Source organism: Astatotilapia calliptera, chromosome 18 (assembly GCF_964374335.1).
Source record: "Astatotilapia calliptera chromosome 18, fAstCal68.1, whole genome shotgun sequence".
Taxonomy (NCBI): Eukaryota; Metazoa; Chordata; class Actinopteri; order Cichliformes; family Cichlidae; genus Astatotilapia; species Astatotilapia calliptera.
In genome coordinates, this window is record NC_137439.1 from 28,565,380 (window position 1) to 28,587,622 (window position 22,243).

Here is a 22,243-nt window from a genome sequence, read left to right on the forward strand (position 1 = left end):
GCTGGTTAACTAACACGCATCAGTGCATGGCAAACTGCTTAATAGTCACCTACTGCCATCTAGTGAAACTGAAGTCTAATACAGACACCTTTTGTTTTTCTGAGAAAGAAAAAAAACTTAACAGAGATAAGGAGTAACGAAGGGAATTTAATCTGAAATTCACAAACCTTTCAAACCACAGAGAGAATACAAAAGGTGAAAAAAACAAAACAACAAAAAGAAAATGGGCTTTTTAACTTTTACAAACTCACACTTATTTGTCATCCAGCATATTTACAGAGAACATTTTTTCCACCTCTGCAACTTTTACCTCCTTTTCCCAAACTATATCTTCATCCACTTCAGACATACAGCACATGCCCCCCCACCCCAATCATCTCAGTGACAAAATATTCTCTGAACTCCTTTTATCCGTCTCCCCTGATCCATGTGAAGCAGAGCTGGTGTTTGTGTAGACCAGATATAATGCTTAAATGCTCTGGCAGCACCTGAGGTGACACTTCACATGGCACATTCTTAGCTGACTCTTAACATTAGCCAAGAAAGCACTGACAATCCACACAGGACCCGACTCTGCTGCAGCTCTGTTCAGTATTTACTCTAGCTTTTACTACAAACATTTACTAAACAAATGAGCCTTGCCTTCTGAAAATTACACCCCTCGCATGACAAACTGCAATCTCAAATAATCACATTTGCCCTTTCGGTCTCTGGCATTCCTTTTGACTGCTTCTTATTAGACAACCAATATATATATTAGACATTGTGGTTACTCATGACTTAGGAAAGAGAGGAGAAGCTTCTGTGTGATTACAATTGTAAAAAAAGGCCAATTTAAACCCAAACCGCGCTGCTTATTTTGAAACTGAACCAAGCCGTTTTGGGTCTGACACTAACCAAGGTTTTAAAAAAAATCATGAAACTAAGTTAACAAATACAAAGGGCCAACATGTGAGTCAAATTTCCTGGCTTAAAGTCTTGTGGCTCAGGCCCAGAAGAGGGATGTATGCCCCTGTGCTCTCAAATGTGCAACGTAGCAACAAATCTCTGCTGAACCCTTTATATCTATGCTTTGTCATCCAACTTAACTGTCAGCTTAGCTGCAGGGGGGATTGTGATGTTTAGGAGACAGCGTTGAATCTTATCATCATCAGAGCTGCAGTCTGCCCCGGTCAGTTAATCACGGTAACCTCATCATTTTCACAAGTGTGGTGATCGAGAGCTGGGTCTAACAACTGTCACAACCGACACTAAGAATCACGATCAATAATCAGAAGTTCAGACAAATATTTATCTCTGTAACTATTAGGGAGGTCTGGAAAAAGTAAGTTCCAACTAACATCTCATTGCATTCACGCTTGAGAAACTGATGCACAGAAGAAAAAACAAAACAAAACAAAACAACCAAAGCCAGATGGGAAAAGAGGGAAGAATTTGTTTGTGCTGGTTGGAACAATCTCGAACTAATGGATGAAGAACAGGAGCCGAATCTCCTCGCCTCACTTTCTACAACAGCCAATCGGCATCATTCCCGTATTGCTTGGTTTAGTTGGTCCATTGAAAGTTTCTTAGATAATGTCAGTTTTCCTTCATGCCTGCTTCAGCTCATGTTTGAGTGGCTTTTCAGGTGCCTCCTCAGGTGGTTCAGACAGGTGTAAGTCTTGGGGCAGATCTGGCAGTGATACGGTCGCACCCCCGAGTGGTTCAGCATGTGCTGCTTCAACACGCTTCCGTCTGAGAAGGCCTTCCCACACTGGGAGCACACGTACGGCCGCTCCCCCGTGTGCACGCGCATGTGAACTGTGACTTTGTGCGCCATTGTGAAACCTTTGCCACAGACCGTGCACTTGAACGGCCTCTCTCCCGTGTGAGTGAGCCTGTGCGTGCGCATCGCCCCCATCTGGGAGAAAGCCTTCCCGCAGTCTGGGCAAACGTGCGGTTTCTCGCCCGTGTGAACCCTGGTGTGACTCCTCAGTCCTCCGGCCGTGGAGAAGCACTGCGAGCAGTGAGTGCACTGGTAGGGCCGCTCTCCCGTGTGAGTGCGCATGTGTTGCTTCAAATCATAGCGGTTTCTGAAGCCGCGGCCGCACACCAGGCAACTCTCCGGTCTGTCGTCGTTGTGGCGGAGCTCGTGATTGGCCAGGCATTTTTCGGAGAGGAAACATTTGCCGCATTCCTGACACTGATACGGTTTCTCGTGGTCGACCCTCTGATGGTACTTGAGCTCGCTGATCCCAGGAAAGGTCTCGTTACAGTATCTACACCTGAAGCGATGGTTGGGGCTGTAGGGGAGCTGATGTTCACTCATCTGATGGTTCCTCAACAGATGAGCCATCTTGAAGGTCTTCCCACAATGAGAGCATTCATATTTCGTCAGCAACTGGACACACTGGTGTCTGACGCGCTCATGCATGGACCTGAACTGGCACCCACACTTGGTGCAAATGTGGGCGGCGTTTTTACACTTCCTCTTCCTGTGCCCTGACAGGTGAGCCTCGGTGCGGAAGGCTTTTCCACACTGAGAGCATTTGTAAGGCTTCACAGCTGTGTGGAATCTCTGGTGTTCAAGAAACTCAAAGCGATATTTGAAGCTCCTGCCACACAGCGGACAGTTATGGGTGACTCTTCCTCGCTGGTAGACTGCTTTGACGGACCTCTTCCTGGAGGAAAGAGACACTGATGTCCGATGACTCGAGCCACTTTTCCTGTGTTTATCTCCACTCATTAACTTGAGGGTGTCCATTTCACCAACCTCTTCATGCCTTTGTTGGTGTTTGTCCAGACTCTTTGAGGAGATGAAGCTCTTTCCACATTGCTTACACTGATAAGGCTTCTCATGATCAACTTGCTGATGGTACTTCAGGTCACCTATTCCTGAAAAACCAATCCCGCAGTGGCTACACTTGAAAAGGCGGCTTTGAACATGAGTTAGCAGATGTTCCTTCAGGCTGCTGGACTTTGGAAAACTCTTTCCACACTGCCCGCAGTCGTAGTTACGTCCTCGTTTCGGGCAGTGATGTCTGAATTTCTCCAGTGACGTTGGAAAACTGTTCCCGCATTTGATGCAAAGATATGCCGCATTTTTGCATTTCCGCAGCCTGTGTCCAGCAAGCAGAGTGGCTGTTCGGAAAGCCCTCCCGCACTCAGAGCAGTTGTAGGGCTGCAGCCCGCTGTGGACTCTCTGATGTTCAATGAGGACAGAGTGATGCTTGAAGCACTTGTCACACTCGGGGCATTTATGGATTCCTGACTGCTGTCTCCTGCGCGGAGACGAAGTAACATCGGCCCTTTTTGGAGATTCGGGAAAGTCAGCTGAGGTGGAAGGGTTTGTGGACAGCTCTTCGTCAAACATGACAATCTGAGGGACGTCATTATTTTCATCATCACAAGCACTCGGGTGGGAAGCGATGGCTACTTCCAGAGATGGAGGGAGAGACAGCGAGGGGATCAGAAGATCATCTGACTGAAATGGAGCTGCATGAAAAGAAACAGGAAACAAATATTAATATAGTCCCACATCTTGAACTAAAAGAAGATGCACTGACTAGTATATGCATACCAATGCTGCTCTTTGCTAATTTCCCGTGGCACTGTTTACTCTGGAGAAGAAATTTAAGGTCCTCTCCGTTGGACACGCACTGCATATACTCCTCTAGGACTGAAGGGGCAGCACTAATCCAGGATGCAGTCTGTGAGACACAGGCACAAAAAAAGCACATTTAAAAGCGCTCCTTTATTTTATCATCTTAAAAAGATCCTCTCTGTACCTGTTTGAAATCTGGTATTGGCAGCAGCTCCTCGAGTCTTGTGAAAAACTCACAAACTAGGGTCTCGAGCGCCGTATCAAAGTCAGGGCCGTACTCCACAGGAAACACATTCTGCCACATGGGAAAAAAAGAAAAAAAAAAGGATCTGTACTGTCAACATACAACCTCGTCCTTTTACACATGTTATTATAATCACATTTTTAAATGTGATTCAAACATTGTCAGTCCCAACTTTACCTTGAGAAAGTGTTCTCTGCCATCCGTGTCTTCAATGAGGCCTTGCACCAACTTCATAAAGTTTGCCTCTGGTGCTTCAATTACAGGATCATTGGTCTAGATAACCACAGGACAGGTCATAGGTCAACAGCTAATAATTATTTTCATTATTACTGTTGAATTACTTCTTTAAAAAAATCAATTTGTTTGAACAATCCTGAAAACAGTTATGTTTTCATCATTTTTTGATTTTTACAAATTAGCCATTTATATATTCCAAATTAAAATACGCTAACAGGCTCACCCACCTCCTCGATGCAGGAAGATTGGATTCGGTTAAGGTGGCTCTGAACCGCCTTGAGATCTTCAGGGTGTTCAGAACGCAGCAGTTCAAGAGTTGTCTAGAAGAAGCGTAGTTTATAATATTAACACGTGCCTCGCGTCCTCGTCTCATTTGAATAGCTCCTTTTACACACGTCATGCGATCCAGACATTTCACTTACCCTTGCTCTCAGACCCAGTGAGAGCAGCCTCCCTTCCCTCTTACTCATCAGTTCAGGAACTGCATCTGTTACCATGGACACAAACTCCTCCAGTTTCCCATAGTGCTTTATGTTCCGCTGGCGCACCACTTCCCACATCACAGCAGACATAAGGCGGAGTGGTGGGACCAGGAGAGCCAGCGAGGACAGGGGAACACTGAATTCTTTGGAGAGAAAACAGACTGGGTCAAACAGGCTGTCAGTCAGGTTAATTAAGAACCTGGTACCCCTCTGTGGACCCGAGTTTACATGAGAATATTTAACTTTGAGGCAGAACAGAGATCCCCTTCGTTGTTTCAAAGGCTAGATTAAATGTTATTAATGTAAATAGTTGACCGTGCCTTAAATATGTCAATAGGAAGAAGGTAAATGAGTGGGAGATACTGTTTTTTGTACAATAAAACCACTTGTCAGCACCGTCTGTTCACCATCGCTACTGTCCATCCATGAGCTGCAGAAACACAAGACTACAGCCCGTCCTTAGCCTAAAGCACCAGGTTTGTGTGCATAAATAGGATAAAATTCAGTTGTTTTACACTAAATTAACCACAAAGACAAAGAGACGATGTGAGTTTATTACGGAGGCATGAGCAGGTTAGATGGGTAAACAGCTAGTGGTAGCTTAACGCTAGTTACTTTATTTAAAAGGAATCGCGTTATAAATGCCTGTTAATAGACCGATTTTTTAACCGCATTTGATACACTGAAGCAAGCCTTTTCATGCAAATAAAATGTTTGGAAACGCGGACAATCCCCACTGTTTCTTCCATATCTAGAGCATCAGCTAACTTGCTGGCTACAGGGCAAAACCCGGCTTAACGGGGAGCAAAACAATTCTTGTTCCAGAGATTAGTCGAGGCCTCCTCAGCTCCCAGTAATCCTTCTCTTTGGCTAGTCGGCTAACCACATAACAAGCGAAAATACAACATGTTGTTGCTCTCCACGAGGTAACACTTACCCATATCATTCATTGTGGAATTCATTAGCAACGATGGAAGGAAAACGCAACATGAACAGCTAATTCGTTCATAATATCGGCTAGTGTAGTAGCTAACCGAATATACGGCTTCAGGCGCCAACTTCTTCCTGAAGCACGCTGTTCATATCGCGAGGAGCGCTGGGCCAGTAGGTTCATCAGGGAGGTTCGTTTTGTTTTACGGGGCAGCCCGTACACAACGAGTCCCATTTACTTTTGTAAACGCACCACGCCTCCGAAAAATCTAAATAATAAAGGGTAGCGTAAAGACCTGATCAACTGTATTTTATTACACAGTTCGTACACTGTTGTTATGCTCATATTTTAAGTTCGGAACAGACGTTACAACGTAAAGTGTAAAAAAAAGAATCAACAACTAAAAAAATAAAAAAAATACAGTAAACAAAGTAATAAAAAAAACTACTGCCATTTCAGCTTTGGAATAAGAGTTAGGAACTTTTTACTTTCAACTAAACGTAATTTTTCATTTGTTTCGACGGTGTGACTTTATTATTTTAAACACAGAAACACATTAAACAAACCCACAGCAGGATGTTTAACCTCCTAAGACCCAAACTCTTTCATTACATGCATTTTTAATTTCTCTTTGCCATTTGGGCTGATGAATGTAAAAACAAAGAATTAGCAGTTTGTTTGTTTTACCTTATTTTTGTTTCAGAGGAAAATAAGATCCACATATGAAGATGTTCTTTTTAAATTTAACCCTTGTGTGGTGTTCATATTTTTGTTACTCAGCCAGTGTTCATGGGTCTGGTGGACCCGCTAGAGTTTTGGCTTTCCAAATTAACACTATCAAACAATTTTATGTTAAATTACTCAACAGATGTTTACTTCATCCCAATTACAAGCCATATGAACAGTAAACATGGTTAATTTTTTCCCTTTACCTTTGTTAGATCACATTTATGAATTAATATGTGTCTCTTTTTTTATTTTTTTTATAAAATGTTATAAAAAATAGATCAGTTATAATCAAGTGGAGTGAGTGGAAAGACAACACATTTACACGTGAAGCAATATGTTTCACAACTAAATGGGATCAGCTGTTCATCAATGGTGACATTAGGCCCAGGGTAAAAAACAGGGGGAGGTGGCGCCCACACTGTCCTGATGGCAGCTAGCTTGTCTCTCTGCCGTCGAGCTGGTCTGTCATCTTGGTTATCAAAACGGATAATCCTGGAAATTTTGTGGAAGTTGTCCAGAGACATTGATGCATGGAAAGGTTCTTGCCGGTTTCTGCATCCCACAAGATTCTGTGGATTTCTCTTTGGACCTCAAAACTCCTGCAAGGATAAGAACCCCAAAGTAGGCCTGCAGATCAATTTGGTCCATCTCCTTCCACCTCTCTCCAAAAACACACGTCCTTCTAGATTACTGCAATCCAGAATAATTTTCTGGATGGAATCTGGGATGAAAAGCTCAAATGAAGACTTGATGTCCTGCACATGAGTAACTGCCAGCCGTGTTGGCCCTGGCTTATCACAGTAACAGCTCTGTAGGGTGGCTCATTTCTTGGGCAAGAAGACCATTCAATTTCACCAGTTATTGACATCCATATTTCTTCACTTGCTGTCTGGTGGGCTTGTTCTGGTCCTGGAGCTGGCAGCAGATGGGGTACTCGTCTTTGTTTGGTTACTAAATGGTGCTCAACCTCATCCTCTTCTTCAAAGTCACTGTCAAACTCTGAATTTTCAGAAATGTGAAATATTCTGAACCCTCTTTGTCAACATCCTCTCTCTTCCAAAATCAATTGGATGGCCCTCGCAGCAGATAATCTTTTGCCATCTTGATCAGTTGTGATAAAGAACCACACTGGCAAATTCTTATTTATAGTATTATGCCCCTAATTTGCAGGTGGGACAGGGTATGAGAAAATAAAATTTGGATCCCTCAAGAAAGAGGGTAAAATGTGCAGGAATGTAAGAGCAGACGGTGTTGATAGTTGAATTTTCAACAATGTTGCAACTTTGTGCGGGAGCAGGAGGGGAAGAAAACACTATCAGCAGCACCAGAGAGGAGGAAGACAGAGTGTGGGAACACAGGACCTGCACTTTCAACACTTTTATTAGGCCTGGGTCCAGTGGACCCGAACACCTTGTATGTAATGTAAATGCGTGGGGGGAGGTACAGTATGAGGTCATTGAAAATTAGTTCGGATTTATGTTCTTCACAGAAAATAAGCCAAAGCCAATGAATTTCAGGTTGAAAAAATAATTAATTGTTTAATTTTTCTTTTGAGAAAAACTGAAAACGGGTCTCACAGACCCGAACACCATACAAGGGTTAAATAGAACAGTGACAGTATAAGGTCCTCATAAGTGGATATCAGGCTGTTGTAGAGCAACAAATAGGACAAATAGGTGGCAATTATCTAGTTTATTCTGTGTTTACAATATTGAACAGTGTCACTGGTAAATAATACTACTCCAGTCAGTGTTACCTCATAGAAGGAAAAATAATAATAATAATACAGGCACTAATAAACGCAGAAGGACACCGTTTTCTTGGATGACTTCAAAATCACATTTTAGGATATCAGAAAACAAATAAAACAAAAACAACACAACAAACAAAACATCTGTATGTCAGGACCAGAAGCTGCACTTGAGAGTGACATTTTAAATGGAGGATAAGGAAGGAGTCTCTAAAAGAAAAGAAGAAAACAAAGTCCAAATCCTATGATGCAGTGCATGAAGTCAGCAACAGTGTGTACAGTGTCACTGCACAAAGACCTCATCAATGGCAAAAGACCATTTGATAGTCAGTAGAATCAGAGGGTCTGAGACTGGACTACACTGTGAGATTTTAAGTGTCTTTTCAGGTGACTGAGGCACGTGTACGTTTTTGCACACAGCTGACAGGCGTAGGGCCGGACTCCTGCATGGTTCATTGTGTGTTTTTTCAGTTCGCTGCCACGTGAAAAGCCTTTCCCGCATTCAGAGCACTCGTAGGGGCGTTCCCCAGTGTGAACACGCATGTGGAGCGTCACTTTGCTCGCCCTGGTGAATCCTCTCCCGCACACCGAGCACTTGTATGGCTTTTCCCCCGTGTGGGTGCGCCTGTGTATCTGCAGCTCTCCGGCAGAAATGAAAGCCTTGCCACAGTCGGAGCACAGGTACGGTTTCTCTCCTGTGTGAATCCTTACGTGTACGTTCAAGTTTCCTGACACGGAGAAACGCTTCTCGCAGTAGGTGCACTGAAAGGGCCTCTCGCCTGTATGACTGCGCATGTGAAGGTTCAGATCATGCTTGCTCTTGAAGGCTTTGCCGCAGCGTGTGCAAATCTGTGTCCTCTGCTGTGTGTGGCGCAGCTGGTGAGCAGTCAAACACGCAGCCGAGCTGAAAAACTTCCCGCACTGCTGGCACTGATTGGACAGCTGAGGAGGATGGATCTTTTGATGTGATCTTAGCTCGCTTATACCCGGGTATACCTCCCCGCACTGTCTGCATGTGAAAATGCGGTTCTGGTTGTGAGTCAGCTTGTGCTTAGCCAGCAGGTACATTTTCTTAAAACTTTTCCCACAGTAAGGACAGTCAAACTTGTGGATGCTATGAACACACTGGTGTCTACATTTTTCCTGCATAGACTGAAAGCTTTTCCCGCATTTGATGCAAATGTACGCTGCTTTTCTGCACTGTGTCCGCCTGTGACTTGATAGATCAGAGCTCCGCCGAAAAGCTTTCCCACACTGAGAGCACTTGTAAGGGTTTTCTCCGGTGTGCAGCCGCTGATGCTCCAGGAGTTCATACTTGTAAATGAAGCACTTCCCACACTGAGTGCATTTCTGTGCAACTCTCTGTCTGAGAGGGCCGATCACAGAGCTGGATACCACATGACTCTCAGCAGATGAAGAGGGAGCTTGGCGAGTTGTTGTAGCTTGGTCACCACACTCCTCCACAACATGTGTGTCAGGAATGCAGTCGGTGTCTTTTCCTCCCGCCTCTTGTTCTGCGCTGTGAGACTCTTCCTCATGTGGCCATCTTGTATCCCACATGTCACCATCTCTGGGCTCTTGAAAGGCAGCTGCTTCAGACACTCTTTGGTTTTCGAAAGTTGGTGCATTTGATTCCACATCTTTGGCGCTGTTGTCTATCAGGGAGACGGGGAGCGACAACGAGGAAAAAAGCCGCTGCTCTGAGGGAGATGGCACTGTTTGAAAGAGGAATTAAGAATTCAAAAAGAAAAGGGTCAATAAAAATAACTGCATCCAATACCAATGCATTTTTATCTTTTTCAATTAACTGAAGGTATTTGGCTATAGAAATCCAAAACACAGCTCCCAATGTCAATCACAGGACCTACAATAGAAATACTGCATCTGACAAATACATAACTCTGATTAAGTGCACATATACACTTAAATTTTATTTATAGAGCCTCAGTTCAGCAACAGCAGTCATTTCAAGGCATCTTATACTGTATGTAGCACACATTATGAACCCATTACAGACTGTCAGGTAAAGAGCCTACAGAGTGAAGAGAATCCTAATGATCAGATCACTCTGTGTGTGCAAGCACTTGGAGATGCTGAGGAGGAAGAACCCTTTTAAACAGGAAAGACCCCCGGGCTAAGCATCATTAGTTTGACTATGGTTGCGGGGGGATGTGAATGAGAAAAGAAAGGCAGACAGACTCACCACTTGAATCTATCTTGGCCATTTCACTATTGCGAGGCCTGGTTCTGAGCAATACTTTGATGTCATCAGCTTCAGTTACACAGTGCATGTACTCCTCTACCTCAGCTGGTGTATCACTGATCCACAAAGCAGCCTTTATCAGATAAATAATATGATTTTAATGCACAGGCCTTAGACTGCTAATCTGTGAAAACGCCCTAAAAATAGTCATTTCTTACAGGTAAAGACTGTGGACCTCTACCTGTTTAAAGTCTGGTACTGGCAGCAGCTCTTCCAGTTTGGAGAAGAAGTCACAGAGAAGCTTTTCCAGTGCTGTGTCAAAGTCGGGCCCATACGCCACAGGAAACACATTCTATCAGGCGAAAAGTTATTATTAAACACCCTCACCTATTTATATTTAGACTAACTGTAAGACAAAAGCAGAGACACACTTTGAGGAAGTGTTCTCTCCCTTCTGAGTCATCCAGGAGTCTCTGAACAAATGTGACAATGTTGGCTTCAAGAGGGTTACCTTCTGGATAGACCTGCAGAGTTAAATAAACAGTTAAAGTCAAGCAGAGCTTCTGAATCAGCCAATAACCAACATCCAGGAACGTTAAGCACTACACACCTGTCGTGAGCGAGTTTGCAGCAGGCAACCCAAGTGTGTTTTAATGCCTCCGAGATCCTCAGAGTTTAACATTTGCAATATCATCTGGAAGAGACGTTAAGGACAGACAAACAGTGAAAGATCAAATGTAAACAGTGAAATCTACCTGCTGCCTCTTTCTGTTCTACTTACAGAAAGACTTGCCTTTAACTACCTCTTGTTACGAACTTGCATGTTCATGTGTTTGTTTTGTGCAGGTGATGTATCTTTTTATGTTAATTCAGCTGTGCCAGAGCCCTGCTCCGATTGGTGTGTGGATACACTGCCCCGACGTGACTGGTTCCAGCTGGAGGACCCGCCCATTAAAAGAAGGCTGGAGTGTTACGGCGGGAGAGGTCCTCGCGTTTCATGACCCAGCAGTGTACCTGTGGCAGCTGCTGGCTGCAGTGCGGCTTAAAAGTTGTGGAAGTGGAGTGGGTAGGGGTGAGCTGCCGTTTCTTTTGATCACCCGTTTTCTCCTGTTTTGAATTAGTTAAGGAGCTCAGACTCTGTCTTTATTTTTGGACTTTGTTTTAGGAAGGTCAGGGGTGTGGGATTTGTGTAGATTTGTTTTTGTTTATTATTTTGGCCTTGGCTCACCCTGAAGTGTTGACACTCCCGTTTTGTTGTTCCTTTTTTTCCACTTTGTAAATAAATCACATTATAACGAACGGATTTGTTTCCTCTGGCTGCTTGGGTCTTGGTCTTGAGCGAGTGCCTCACTCATGTTACTGCCTGGCCCTAGACATGAGTGAGGCACCTCTGTATCTACAAATGTGACACTAAAGATTTAAGAAAAAGTATTATGTATATTTGTTACTCATATCATCTTCAAGACAAAGTAAAGTTTTGGAGTTTGTGATCATCCATCCAACCATTCGCTTCCGCTTATCCTTTTCAGGGTCGCGGGGGGTGCTGGAGCCTATCCCAGCTGTCATAGGGCGAAAGGAGGGGTACACCCTGGACAGGTCGCCAGTCTGTCGCGGGGCTAACACATAGGGACAGACAAACATTCACCTAGTGGCAATTTGGATTAGCCAATTAACCTATCCCCACAAGCTGCATGTCTTTGGACGGTGGGAGGAAGCCGGAGTACCCGGAGGGAACCCACGCAAACACGGGGAGAACATGCAAACTCCACACAGAAAGACCCCGGCCTGATGGTGGAATTGAACTCAGGACCTTCTTGCTGTGAGGCAACAGTGCTAACCACTGTGCCACCAGTTTGTGATCAATGCAATGCTTTTATTTTGTTGTTAGATTAACAACTGCACGAGCCAACATAATCCTTACAAGTTTGTAAAATGAGAAATTCCACAGTCAGACAAATATGCAAATACCTAAGAAATTTTAACATGATAGAAATGTGACTAATACATGTGGAGACTGAATCCGCAGTATGTTTCCTTACCTTTGCCCTCAACCCCACAGTGAGCAGTGTCACCTGATGGCTTGTTAAGATGTCGGGAATGGCTTCAGATACCAAGGACACAAATTCCTCCACTTTCCCATATTGCTTGACGATTTTCAGATGAACCACCTTCCACATCACAGCCGACATCACCCGCAGTGGTGGAACCAAGAGCCTCAGCGATGATGGAGGCAAGGGCCCCTCTGTACGTGCTAGAACAGTACATTGATCCTTTCAATGAATCTGTAGAGACTCCTACAGCATCAATATTCTTCACACTTTGAACAGTTGGAATGAGAAAACTATTCATAAAAACACAGGTGTCGGTACATAAAAACTCAGTTTTCTTTAGGTTGTTTGTTCTTCTTAAAAGAAGAAAATATGGTGTCAGGTAGAAGTCAATGAAGCCACACGTGACAAAGATTTTAATAGGCTTCCATTAGTTGTGGGGAGAAAAAAAATGAAAACACCAAAGTATCACAATATTTTTGCGTGCCAGTACATACGCTGAGAGTACTATGAACATGTGAGCTAATCTTATGCACCACTATCCTGAGATATTAGCTGAGCAAACTTACATGAAATCGGCTCAACCATTAAAAAAAACATCCAATATTGGACACGTCTAGCTTAAGAAAGCTACCTCCTAATTTAGAGCAAGCTCAGTCCCAAATGTGCAAATAGGATACCATCCTCCATCTCTGCCTGCCTGCTGATTATACTGAATTTTTTCACATTCTGTGAATAATTGCAACTCATGGTGACTAAATGCTTGTTCAGAGCTTTAAGGTGTGGCACACTCATGACAGCATTTGATCGCAAGGCGATTGCACAGTTCTGATAGGACGCAACCTATCTGCAAACAGTTGCAGTCTGATTTGGACTGACAGCAATCACTCAGAGAGATTATTGGTTTCTAAATAATAAGTGTCAGATTGCCAACATGCTGCTATTAGTCTGAACGAGCCTTTGTCAGTGAGCACAACTCAAGGGGACCCGAGTCCACTGGCTGTCCGCTGATTGTATTCTGGTTATATTCCTACAGAGCAGGACGGTTGCTGATCGCAAAGGAAACACTTAAATGTAAATTTCAGTCTATACAGTAAGCAACAGCTGTGATTTCCCCACAATTTATCACAGTTAATAGCTGTATTATCAGAAACTTAATTGCATGGAATTGTTTCAGGTTTTAGTGACAGTATTGGTACACTTGACAATCTTATTGTCATAAAAAAAAATGAAGTGAAATAAATTTTTCTCATTGGACAAAACAAATAATGACAAAGTTTAACTTTAAGAACATAATTGGCAGTTGAAAAAAAGATGATAAGTGACAATATATGTCATTGCAATACCCAGCATATTGCAAAAATGTCAAAAATCACAATAATATTGTTTTGTAAATTAAGTATCGGTAATACTGTATTGTGGGGTGTCCGGTAAGTCCCACCTCGAGCTTCTAGCTTGTGTTATCTTATTGATGTGTGATATGAATGTGTGCTTAGGATTGGTCCACCCTTTAATTTCTTATCTGTGTATGACACTACTACCTTTCTGTGTAATTAGGATCTCTCTTATGTGTTATCTTTCATGTGAACAAAATAAGACTGAAGGGGCACTGCCGAGCAAAAACAAACCAAAAAACTTTCATCGTCTGTGATTTATCGGCAGGAAATTTACTGAATATTTTTCAAAGTGCAGTATAATTTCTTCGACTTTTATTTTTTTCACAAGCTGTCGAAAATGAGTCAAAGAGAGGAAGTTAACGTTAGCGGAAAAGCTAACAACATCAAGACAAACAAAGACAACCGATAAAGAAAATTAACCTTTACCCATGTTGTTATCCTGAAGCGCTACAGCTGTTCAGCGGACACTGAGGAAGGCTCCCTCATAAAATAATCTTCCCGCTGGGGTAACGCTGACAACAAGCACTCGCTTCAACACACCTCACCGTTTCCAGTAGGCGGACAAACACAGCAGAGTAACTTCCGGACTCTTCTTCGTGGTGCATATGTTGGGTTGACAGCTCTACCGCCCTCTACTGTCTGCTGCAAACAGCTCAATAACAGCAATTACACGCAGTCAGAGACGTCTCTGCCAGTTTATTCAAGCTGTAAATGTAAATGAAAAAAACCCTCTCTGTTATACGTCTTTAGTGGTAGTTTATAGCCTAAATGACAGTAGTATGAAAATGATTAATATCATAACATTTGGATGAACAAAAAAAATTATAAAGAGGAGGACGAGAAGATAAACAGAAGCGATCAGAAGGCCATAGTAAATCACCAAACCTTTATCACATGTTCTCTAGTTTTTCATTAATACTGCATGTTGATGGGCCTTGTCTCCTTTCCAAACTAAATCTGCTCATCCTTCAGACTCATGTGTAGTTGCATGAACCCCCTGGTGGTGGCAGTGAAGGATATGAAACAGTCATGGCTCAGTAAGTATTTATCAGAGGCAGAGGATCCATGGGAGAAGTAATTAGATAGTGCCTCATCAGGCCATCTGGGCAGTATAAACCAACATGACTAAGTAAATACCCTGCAGCACATGTGGTGACTGACAGACGCAGTACCTAAAAAGGCTATTTCCGCTCTTTTCTGTTTTTGTTTTCTTTTGTTTGTTTGTGTTCTTTATGTGTCTCTCAGTCCTTTCAGTAAAGCCAGCCTTGGTTTTTACTTTGCTGTCACCCACAGCCACTCGGTCCAGGACTAAAAAGTTACAACAACATGCAAGCTAGCTATAACTTTGTATTCCAATATCAATAAAACTGGGTGATAAACTACTAAAATACACGTGTTGCAGTGTGGACATCAAGTAAGAAAATCTAACTCACTGTGAACAGATTTCAGGTAAGAGGATCTTTATCAAAAAACCTGACTGATTGAGTCCATAAAGTTTATTTTGTTTAGTTTTTTAAGGTACCCAAAGTCTGTAGGATCATTAAAGAAGGCTTTAAAATCAACTTCACATATAGAACAATTAGATCTATTTTCTTTTAGAAAGAAAGTAATTTAAAAAGAAAATTACCCATATTTAAAGTATTTGAGGCTTAACATGAAAATACCAAAAGCAGTATATAAACAATTTTAATTCCAGAGAAGTTGGAACAGAGATTTAAACTGTTTCATGAAAAATATTAGCTCAATTTCAATTTGAAGGCAGCAGCAAGTTTTAAAAACGATGGGATGGGGGCAACAAAAAGGCTGGGAAAATAATTAGTATTACAAATACATCTGCAGTTGGCAGCATGTCAGTAACATGATTGGGTATAAAAAGAGCATCTCACATATAAAGATGGGCAGAGGTTCACCGGTCTGTAAAACACTGTGTTTACAAATGACACATGATACAAATCTGATGGTGTGTCATTTAAAATGAAATTTGCCAAAGTGGTCAGAAAAATCAGAGATTTTAATTCTTTTTGGTCCTTCAGACTAAAGAGGAGAGGGGCCATCCAGCTTATACTCAGTTCAAACGCCTCCATCTCTGATGGTGTAGATGTGATTAGGCAGCTTGCGCATCTGGAAATGCACCGTCAATGCTGAAAGGTGTATACGGGTTTTAGAGCAACCACGCAGACCACATCTTCTTCATTGAAGGCCTTGCATATTTCAGCAAGATGATGCTAAACTGGATACTGCATCTATTATAACAGCATAGCTTTGTAGTAGAAGAGTCCGGTTCTTTACACAAATGAACAACATTTGGAGCATCATGAAACAAATGCTATGACAAAACTGAGGACAAGAGTGGGAAACGTTTCTCTCCCACAAGCCCAGAAGTTGCTCTCTTCAGGTCTCAGATCTTTACAGACTGTTGTTAAAAGAGTGGATGTTACACAGTACTAAACATGGTCCTGTCCAGACTTTTGTTGAGCCTTTCACTTCCAAATAACCTTTTTTTTTCTTAAAATGGTGTATTTTCTTATGTAAACATTCATATTTTCTGTGCTCTACTGTGAATAAAATATGGGCTTATAAGATTTGGAAATCAATGTATTCTGTTTTACTTACATTTTACTGCACTGTCCCATTTTGGAGGGGGGGGGGGGGGGGATTTGGATTGGATGTAGTTAACCACTGCAAAACTTTACAAACTTCAGACTTTAGAAGGTCCATGCCAGGACAAAAGTGTCGACCACCTATTTAAGATCTTTTGAAGTGACATAACTTTTCACATAACTTTAAAAAGCTTTAAGCTCATATTCTTCTCAATTTTTTGCTCACAGTGTATCAATTTTTCCAACATAACGTTTTATTTTTAATGTTTTTCTTTCAATTTTTATCACTTTTTTCATTTTTCTTTTCTTTTTTTTTTTTGGCAGAGACAGGCCATAAAAACCACAAAACCAAGAAGTCAGAGATTCATTAAAAACAGCTGAAGTGTAAATGTTTGTACTCCAAGAGTGGAGAACCAAGATTGACCTTAAAGACTGACAATGATGATGATGAGACACAACATGAGTCATGACCTTTTTAAAATTTATTGTTATATATATGTATGTATGAATATACTGGTGCCATATTCATCATATGTCCCTTGTATTAGGTGTTCACATCATATGCAGTCAGTGTTTCTAAAGCATTACGTTGTCGTCGCTTCTTTTTTATTTATTTATTCTTACTGTGGCTGTGCATTTTGTAATTACACATAGTGCCTTTTTAATCTTTTAAAAAATATTTTAGTTTCTCTCCGTGATGAAGCTTTAATCTCCGCCACATGTCCCAACGCTTAAAAAAAATCAGATCAATTACCAAGTCACATCCAGTCATGCCACATTTTTTTCCGGCCCTTCACGCATAAAAACCCAAATTCAATTTAAAGCGAGCATCTGTCTGTTACCACGGTCGAAGAGTATAGCGTGTGTATGGCGGACAGGTTAATGCATGTGTGCACGCAAGTGTGTAAGAGTGCGAAAGACAGGAAGAGAGAGAGGAAGACTGTGTGTGTGTTTGTGTGTCTGCGAGTGTGTAATTAAAACAAGTGAACCACCCCCCACCTTTTTTTCTTTTTTTTACACACAGATTATCCCTCCATCCCAGCTGGTCAGAGTTGGATTTGACCACCCGACAACGAGAGAGAGGAAATCTCTTTGGAGCTAAATCCAAATTGGCACCCTTGATTTTTTTTTTTTTAGCAAACTGAAAATGTTGGCGTGTTTAAACAATGAATTTGACACTAATATCTAAAACATATTAAGTAGAAAAACACACTGACGTCTCGAGGTATGAACACTGTAAAACTGGTTTTGTAGTTAGTTTTTGTGGCTCTTCAAAGTATTGCTAAATTTTTCGCATGTGTTATAAATCTCCCATCACTGTGTGATCACATCACATCACTGACACATGAGTCTGTGTCAGAATGAAAAAACTAAAATAAACTAAAAAAATAACAACAAGTGGAAATGATTAAGATCACTCAGGCTGGTTGTTGAGGGGTTTTTGTGGTCATGTCGCTTTTGTGCTGGCATTATGAACAAATTTAAGCTGCAAAGGGCAATACGAGCACACTCACAAGGACAGCACAGTGATGCAAAGGTTTCTGCACATCTGTTTGGCTTTTTTTTTAAACACATGGACTCTGAGAGAGATTGAGCGAGAGAGAGATTTAATATCGCCCTGACTTGTAATGAGGTCAAATCAGTTAACTGGTTCCTCATGTGAAAATGAAGATGCTGGGATGCTGCTCGGTTCTGAGCGCAGCTTTAACTGTCCACTGTGTGGTCAGTGAAAATCCACAGGTCTGTAAAAGAGCTTTATTATCATTCAGTAAAACAATCGATAAAATGTTTAACCTAAGTGCATTACAGACAACCAGGTCCTCAAGGAAAGTCTTTTATATAAAAATGAAGATATTATATTTTTATAGTTTTAACATATCGTATAATGGCCACTATGAGAGTCACTGAAACGGTCTTTAAATATAAATATATCACAAAAAATATGTAAAAATTAGCTTTACACTCATCATACAGCCTAGAAGCTGTTTACGCGCTTAATTACAAAATGAGCTTTCAGTGCATGCATGCTCTTCAAACCCACATCAGTCAGATCAAATTAAACTGTCTAAAGAGATTCAGAGTGTGCGGACAATAATCAATATCAGGCACATGATTCAGGGATCATCAGTACACACAGCCCTTCTTAGTAACTGACACACAAGTTAAATGTGCAATGCAGTATACATGACAAAATAGCTGTAAAAGGTTTCATTGTAGTATATTTTTTTATAATGAATATGAAATACTGCTTGTTTTCTGTCATCTGAAAATGCATATATCACCTTCATTTAATCAATAATGATATTTTGTTGACAAAAAGTAGTAAAATGAATGTCATTTTATGGGTTTGGCTTGGCTATGTTTTTTCCTGCATTCTGGATGAGCAATTGCTAAAGTTGTAAGCTTTGGTTAAAACTGTAATACGGTAGTATGCATTAACATATTAAAACCTGAATTAGCACTTTAAAAGTGCCACAGTCAATTAAAACTAGAAACTTCAGCCTGCAGGCGAGACTGACTGCCATCAAAACATTTGGACATTTCTATCAAATTTGTATTTGTAGAAAATAACTTATTCAACAAATATATATTTTTAACTTCATGAAACTTTTAGCCAAATCTGTTTTTGATTGTATCGTCAGTTTGTTACTTAGGCGCATTCTTTAATACCTTTCTTTAATAATTTTTAATTTGCTGCATATATCTTGTATTTCTCAGTTTGAGAAACCAATTTCTTTTTTTGTCTGCTGTTCTCTCGGGGGTTTTGCTTGTCCATTTATCATGTAATCAGAGAGAAGCTTTTCACTGCAGGTGACAGTTCTTGGCCTTGAGGAGGGATGTGTTGCTTCAGACACAAATTTTACTTCACGAGGACTCCTGGTTTTAGCAATAAAAATTTATTAGTGTAAACTACTGTTGTAAATTCCTTGAAGTCATGATGTTGTTTCATTGGCATCTGTCATTGGATAGTTTTATTAATCTGCAAGTAAACACTCTCTAATCTAACTCTCTAATTCTGTAATGGCTCAGTCACACTAAAGTAAAAGTAGGATGGCAACCTCCTTGTGATTAGGAAAAATCAGTGATTGCATTTCATTTTTTTTGCTGTTGAAGACAGGTTGTAAGGAGTTGTGGTGGCCAGTTGCTTGCCCAGAGGGTGAAAGATTGTGACTGCACAGTTTGCCTGGTGGGCAGCAACCTGTCTCCAAAAAATTGTGGTTTAATTCAGACGGACTGCAGTCACTTTCAGACAGATTGTCGAAGGTTTGCAAATAAATGATTTATAAAGGCAGACAGACTGCAACAATGTCGGCATCAGTCACACCCGACTTTTGTGTGAGCGCAACTCATCTGTGAGCAATCTCTTTGCTATGGGGACTTGACTCAAATGTTTGCCAACTGGTTGCAGCAAGTGCAGTGTTTAGTTGTCTTATAAAGTGGTGGATAAACAAATCCATTCAACAGAAGACCTTATTCTAAATCTGATTAATCTGCTTCTAACAACTTGGTGCCAGATATCACAAATGACCTTTGCAAGTCTTCTGGTTTCCTTACTTCAATGACTCAGAGTTGTATTTGCTGCACAGTGAGGACCAATACGATACAAGGGAGCTGGTTTTAATGTTGTGGCTTTGTCTTGATAGGTCTAGGTCGATATTAAAAAAGAGTGCGTGATTATGTCTGATGCCATATTGTGATATTTTTAAGATGACGTTTAACTTCAGAGCTGTCCATGGTACTCTTTTGAACGTTGTGGCATAACTGACATCTTCCATTAAGAAAATAGAGGCCGAGTTACCTAAAAACACTGCATATTCCCTCCATATCTGTTAAAATATAAAAGCTTTTTTTTTCTCTTAGACCGTGAGTAATTTCAATGCATATTCTCTGCTGTAAACAAAACAGACAAAAACAATATAATCACCCTCCGTTCAACTGACTCTCAAAGAAAAGTTTCCTCATAGTTTTCCCCAGGCTCCCTGAGTTCAGAGTCTCTGGATACTGATCGGGTCACCTCAGAGAGGCTCAGAGAGGCTGCCCTGGTCACACTATCATAAGATGGTGGGGAGGATGTTACAGTGTCGTCTGCTGTCTCTGCAGCCCCCACAGGCCCATAATGCTGGATCATGGTGGCTATCAGACCCTCCGTTTCTGGAGCATTCTCCACATCCACAACTGTCTCGTAGTTTATCTGTCTGTAGAGGTAGGACGCCTGCTTCATCTGCCGGCGCACAAGATGCCTCCTGTAACACCTCTGGATGACGATCGCAGACACCTCCTCGAGTTTGCGCCGCAGTGTGGAGGTGATGGGCTCGTGGGAAACTTTGGACGGGTTGGTCATCATGAACTTCTCCTCCATTTGCTGTTTCAGGGCATCCATTTCCCCCGACTCTCCCAGTACGCGCTTTGTGAAGGCAAACAAAATATCCAGGCAGTGGATTCTGTCCCCACTGACCATAGGGAGGTCCATGGAGATCAGGTGGATTTTGTTGGGCTTTGGGATACGCAACGGTTCCGACAGAGTGTCAGCAAAGTTCGACAGCATGGAGAACTCAATGAACTGCGTGGCCTCTGAGTCAAACTTCTCCCAAACCTCGTAAAACATTTCAAAGTCATCCTCGCTCAGGGGCTCTGTGCTCTCCTCTGTGGCAACACTGAAGTTCTCCAGAATGATAGCTATATACATATTTACCACAATGAGGAAAGAAATGATAATGTAACTGACAAAGAAAGCTATGCCCACCGAGGGGTTGCCGCAGTTTCCTCGGGTGTTGGTGCCTGTGTTGATGAAGTTGAGGTCACACTCATCTGGGGGGCTGGACATTATAGGGCTGAGCAGGTTGTCCCAGCCTGCCGAGGTGCTGATCTGGAAAAGGCAGATCATACTATTCCCAAAGGTCTCGAAGTTAAACATATCATCGATTCCATCTTGTTTCTTCACATAGGCAAAGTTTGCCATGCCAAAGATTGCATAGATGAACATGACAAGGAAAAGTAGGAGACCAATGTTGAACAGTGCTGGCATGGACATCATTAAGGCAAACAGTAAAGTCCTTATTCCTTTGGCTGCACGTATAAGTCGGAGTACACGTCCTATCCTTGCCAGTCTGATGACTCGAAACAGGGTCGGCGATACAAAGTATTTCTCAATAATGTCAGCAAGAACAATCCCTGAAATGAGAGCAGACAGGAAGTGATTTGTCTCATTGCACAATGACACACTCAAATTAACCTGCAGCACTGTAATTCATATACTGTTCAAAAAGCCCTTTTTAATCAGAGTATAACATCAAGTAAATTAAACTTGTGGGATATTGATGTGGTCAGCTGTAATTGCAGCAAAAGGTGGTTCTACAAAGTATTTACTCAGGGGACTGAATAATTACGCACACCCCACTTTGCAGTTATTTATTTGTAAAAAATGTTTGGAATCATGTATGATTTTCGTTCCACTTCTCACGTGTACACCACTTTGTGTTGGTCTTTCATGTGGAATTTCAATAAAATTAATTCATGTTTGTGGCTGTAATGTGACAAAATGTGGAAAAGTTCAAGGGGGCCAAATACTTTTGCAAGCCACTGTATTATGCTAACCATAGCTCTGTGCCTAGCCACCGCGCAGCACATCATTATATACCAGCTAGTCCAACTTCAGTAACCCTACAAACGTCACTGCTGTTTAGTTTTCCATCTTCATTTATTTTGGAAGTGATAGCAGAGCTGTACATTTTAATTTTTTCAGAAATCCCTCAGTCACAACATGCTATATCATGTTTAGGTAGAAACTAGCAAGCTAACTCCCTGCTAACTTCTAACTCATTTCATAAATTCTGTTTTCATGGATGCCTGGATGTTAAACTCAATTGTTACTCCTGGTAGAACAGCCACACAGATCATTTTATTAAAGATGAAAGAATTTAGACAGTGTTTAACTTTCAGCGATGTTAAAGTGACTGTGGGACCTGAAGCAAAGTTTGGACCCGGAAATGACTAATGAGGTCAGACTTAAAGACTGGGTTGCTTAGATGTTGAAATAAC

General features: G+C 41.7%; 3 protein-coding genes across 4 annotated transcripts in view; all 3 read right to left on the bottom strand.

Moving 5' to 3' along the window:
* Positions 1-127: 127 nt before the first annotated feature.
* Positions 128-6,126, bottom strand: LOC113010079 (uncharacterized). The gene is made up of 7 exons (XM_026148914.2): positions 5,484-6,126; positions 4,487-4,689; positions 4,292-4,384; positions 4,005-4,100; positions 3,768-3,878; positions 3,560-3,689; positions 128-3,474 (listed from the first exon to the last, which is right to left on the bottom strand). Exons 1-7 carry the CDS (start codon positions 5,506-5,508, stop codon positions 1,601-1,603), a joined length of 2,532 nt encoding a protein of 843 aa, XP_026004699.1. The 5' UTR covers positions 5,509-6,126; the 3' UTR covers positions 128-1,600.
* Positions 6,127-7,717: 1,591 nt separating this feature from the next.
* On the bottom strand, positions 7,718-14,190 carry LOC113010050 (uncharacterized). Of its 2 annotated transcripts, none has more exons than XM_026148854.2 (7): positions 14,031-14,190; positions 12,199-12,410; positions 10,770-10,853; positions 10,591-10,683; positions 10,401-10,511; positions 10,160-10,292; positions 7,718-9,671 (listed from the first exon to the last, which is right to left on the bottom strand). In XM_026148854.2, exons 1-7 carry the CDS (start codon positions 14,032-14,034, stop codon positions 8,293-8,295), a joined length of 2,016 nt encoding a protein of 671 aa, XP_026004639.2. In that variant the 5' UTR covers positions 14,035-14,190; the 3' UTR covers positions 7,718-8,292. The 2 variants fall into 2 exon arrangements, with proteins under 2 accessions (XP_026004639.2, XP_026004638.2); XM_026148853.2 differs by having other exon boundaries at positions 14,025-14,185.
* Positions 14,191-17,945: 3,755 nt separating this feature from the next.
* The window catches only part of LOC113010049 (sodium channel protein type 2 subunit alpha-like), a 31,094-nt gene continuing 26,796 nt past the window's right edge, over positions 17,946-22,243 (bottom strand). Inside the window, exon 24 of the mRNA XM_026148852.2 lies at positions 17,946-21,376. Within this exon, the coding sequence (XP_026004637.2) occupies positions 20,148-21,376 (1,229 nt within the window). The 3' untranslated portion in view covers positions 17,946-20,147. The remainder of the gene's footprint in view (positions 21,377-22,243) is intronic.

Coding starts and splice junctions, on each gene's coding strand:
- LOC113010050 (XM_026148853.2), bottom strand. Junction 10,512..10,590: donor GGAGAGAACACTTCCTCAAA/GTGTGTCTCTGC, acceptor TTCGCCTGATAG/AATGTGTTTCCTGTGGCGTA. Junction 10,293..10,400: donor CAGTACCAGACTTTAAACAG/GTAGAGGTCCAC, acceptor TATCTGATAAAG/GCTGCTTTGTGGATCAGTGA.
- LOC113010079 (XM_026148914.2), bottom strand. CDS start 5,508: ATGAATTCCACAATGAATGATATGG. Junction 3,690..3,767: donor CAATACCAGATTTCAAACAG/GTACAGAGAGGA, acceptor TGTGTCTCACAG/ACTGCATCCTGGATTAGTGC. Junction 3,475..3,559: donor ATTAGCAAAGAGCAGCATTG/GTATGCATATAC, acceptor CTTTTCATGCAG/CTCCATTTCAGTCAGATGAT.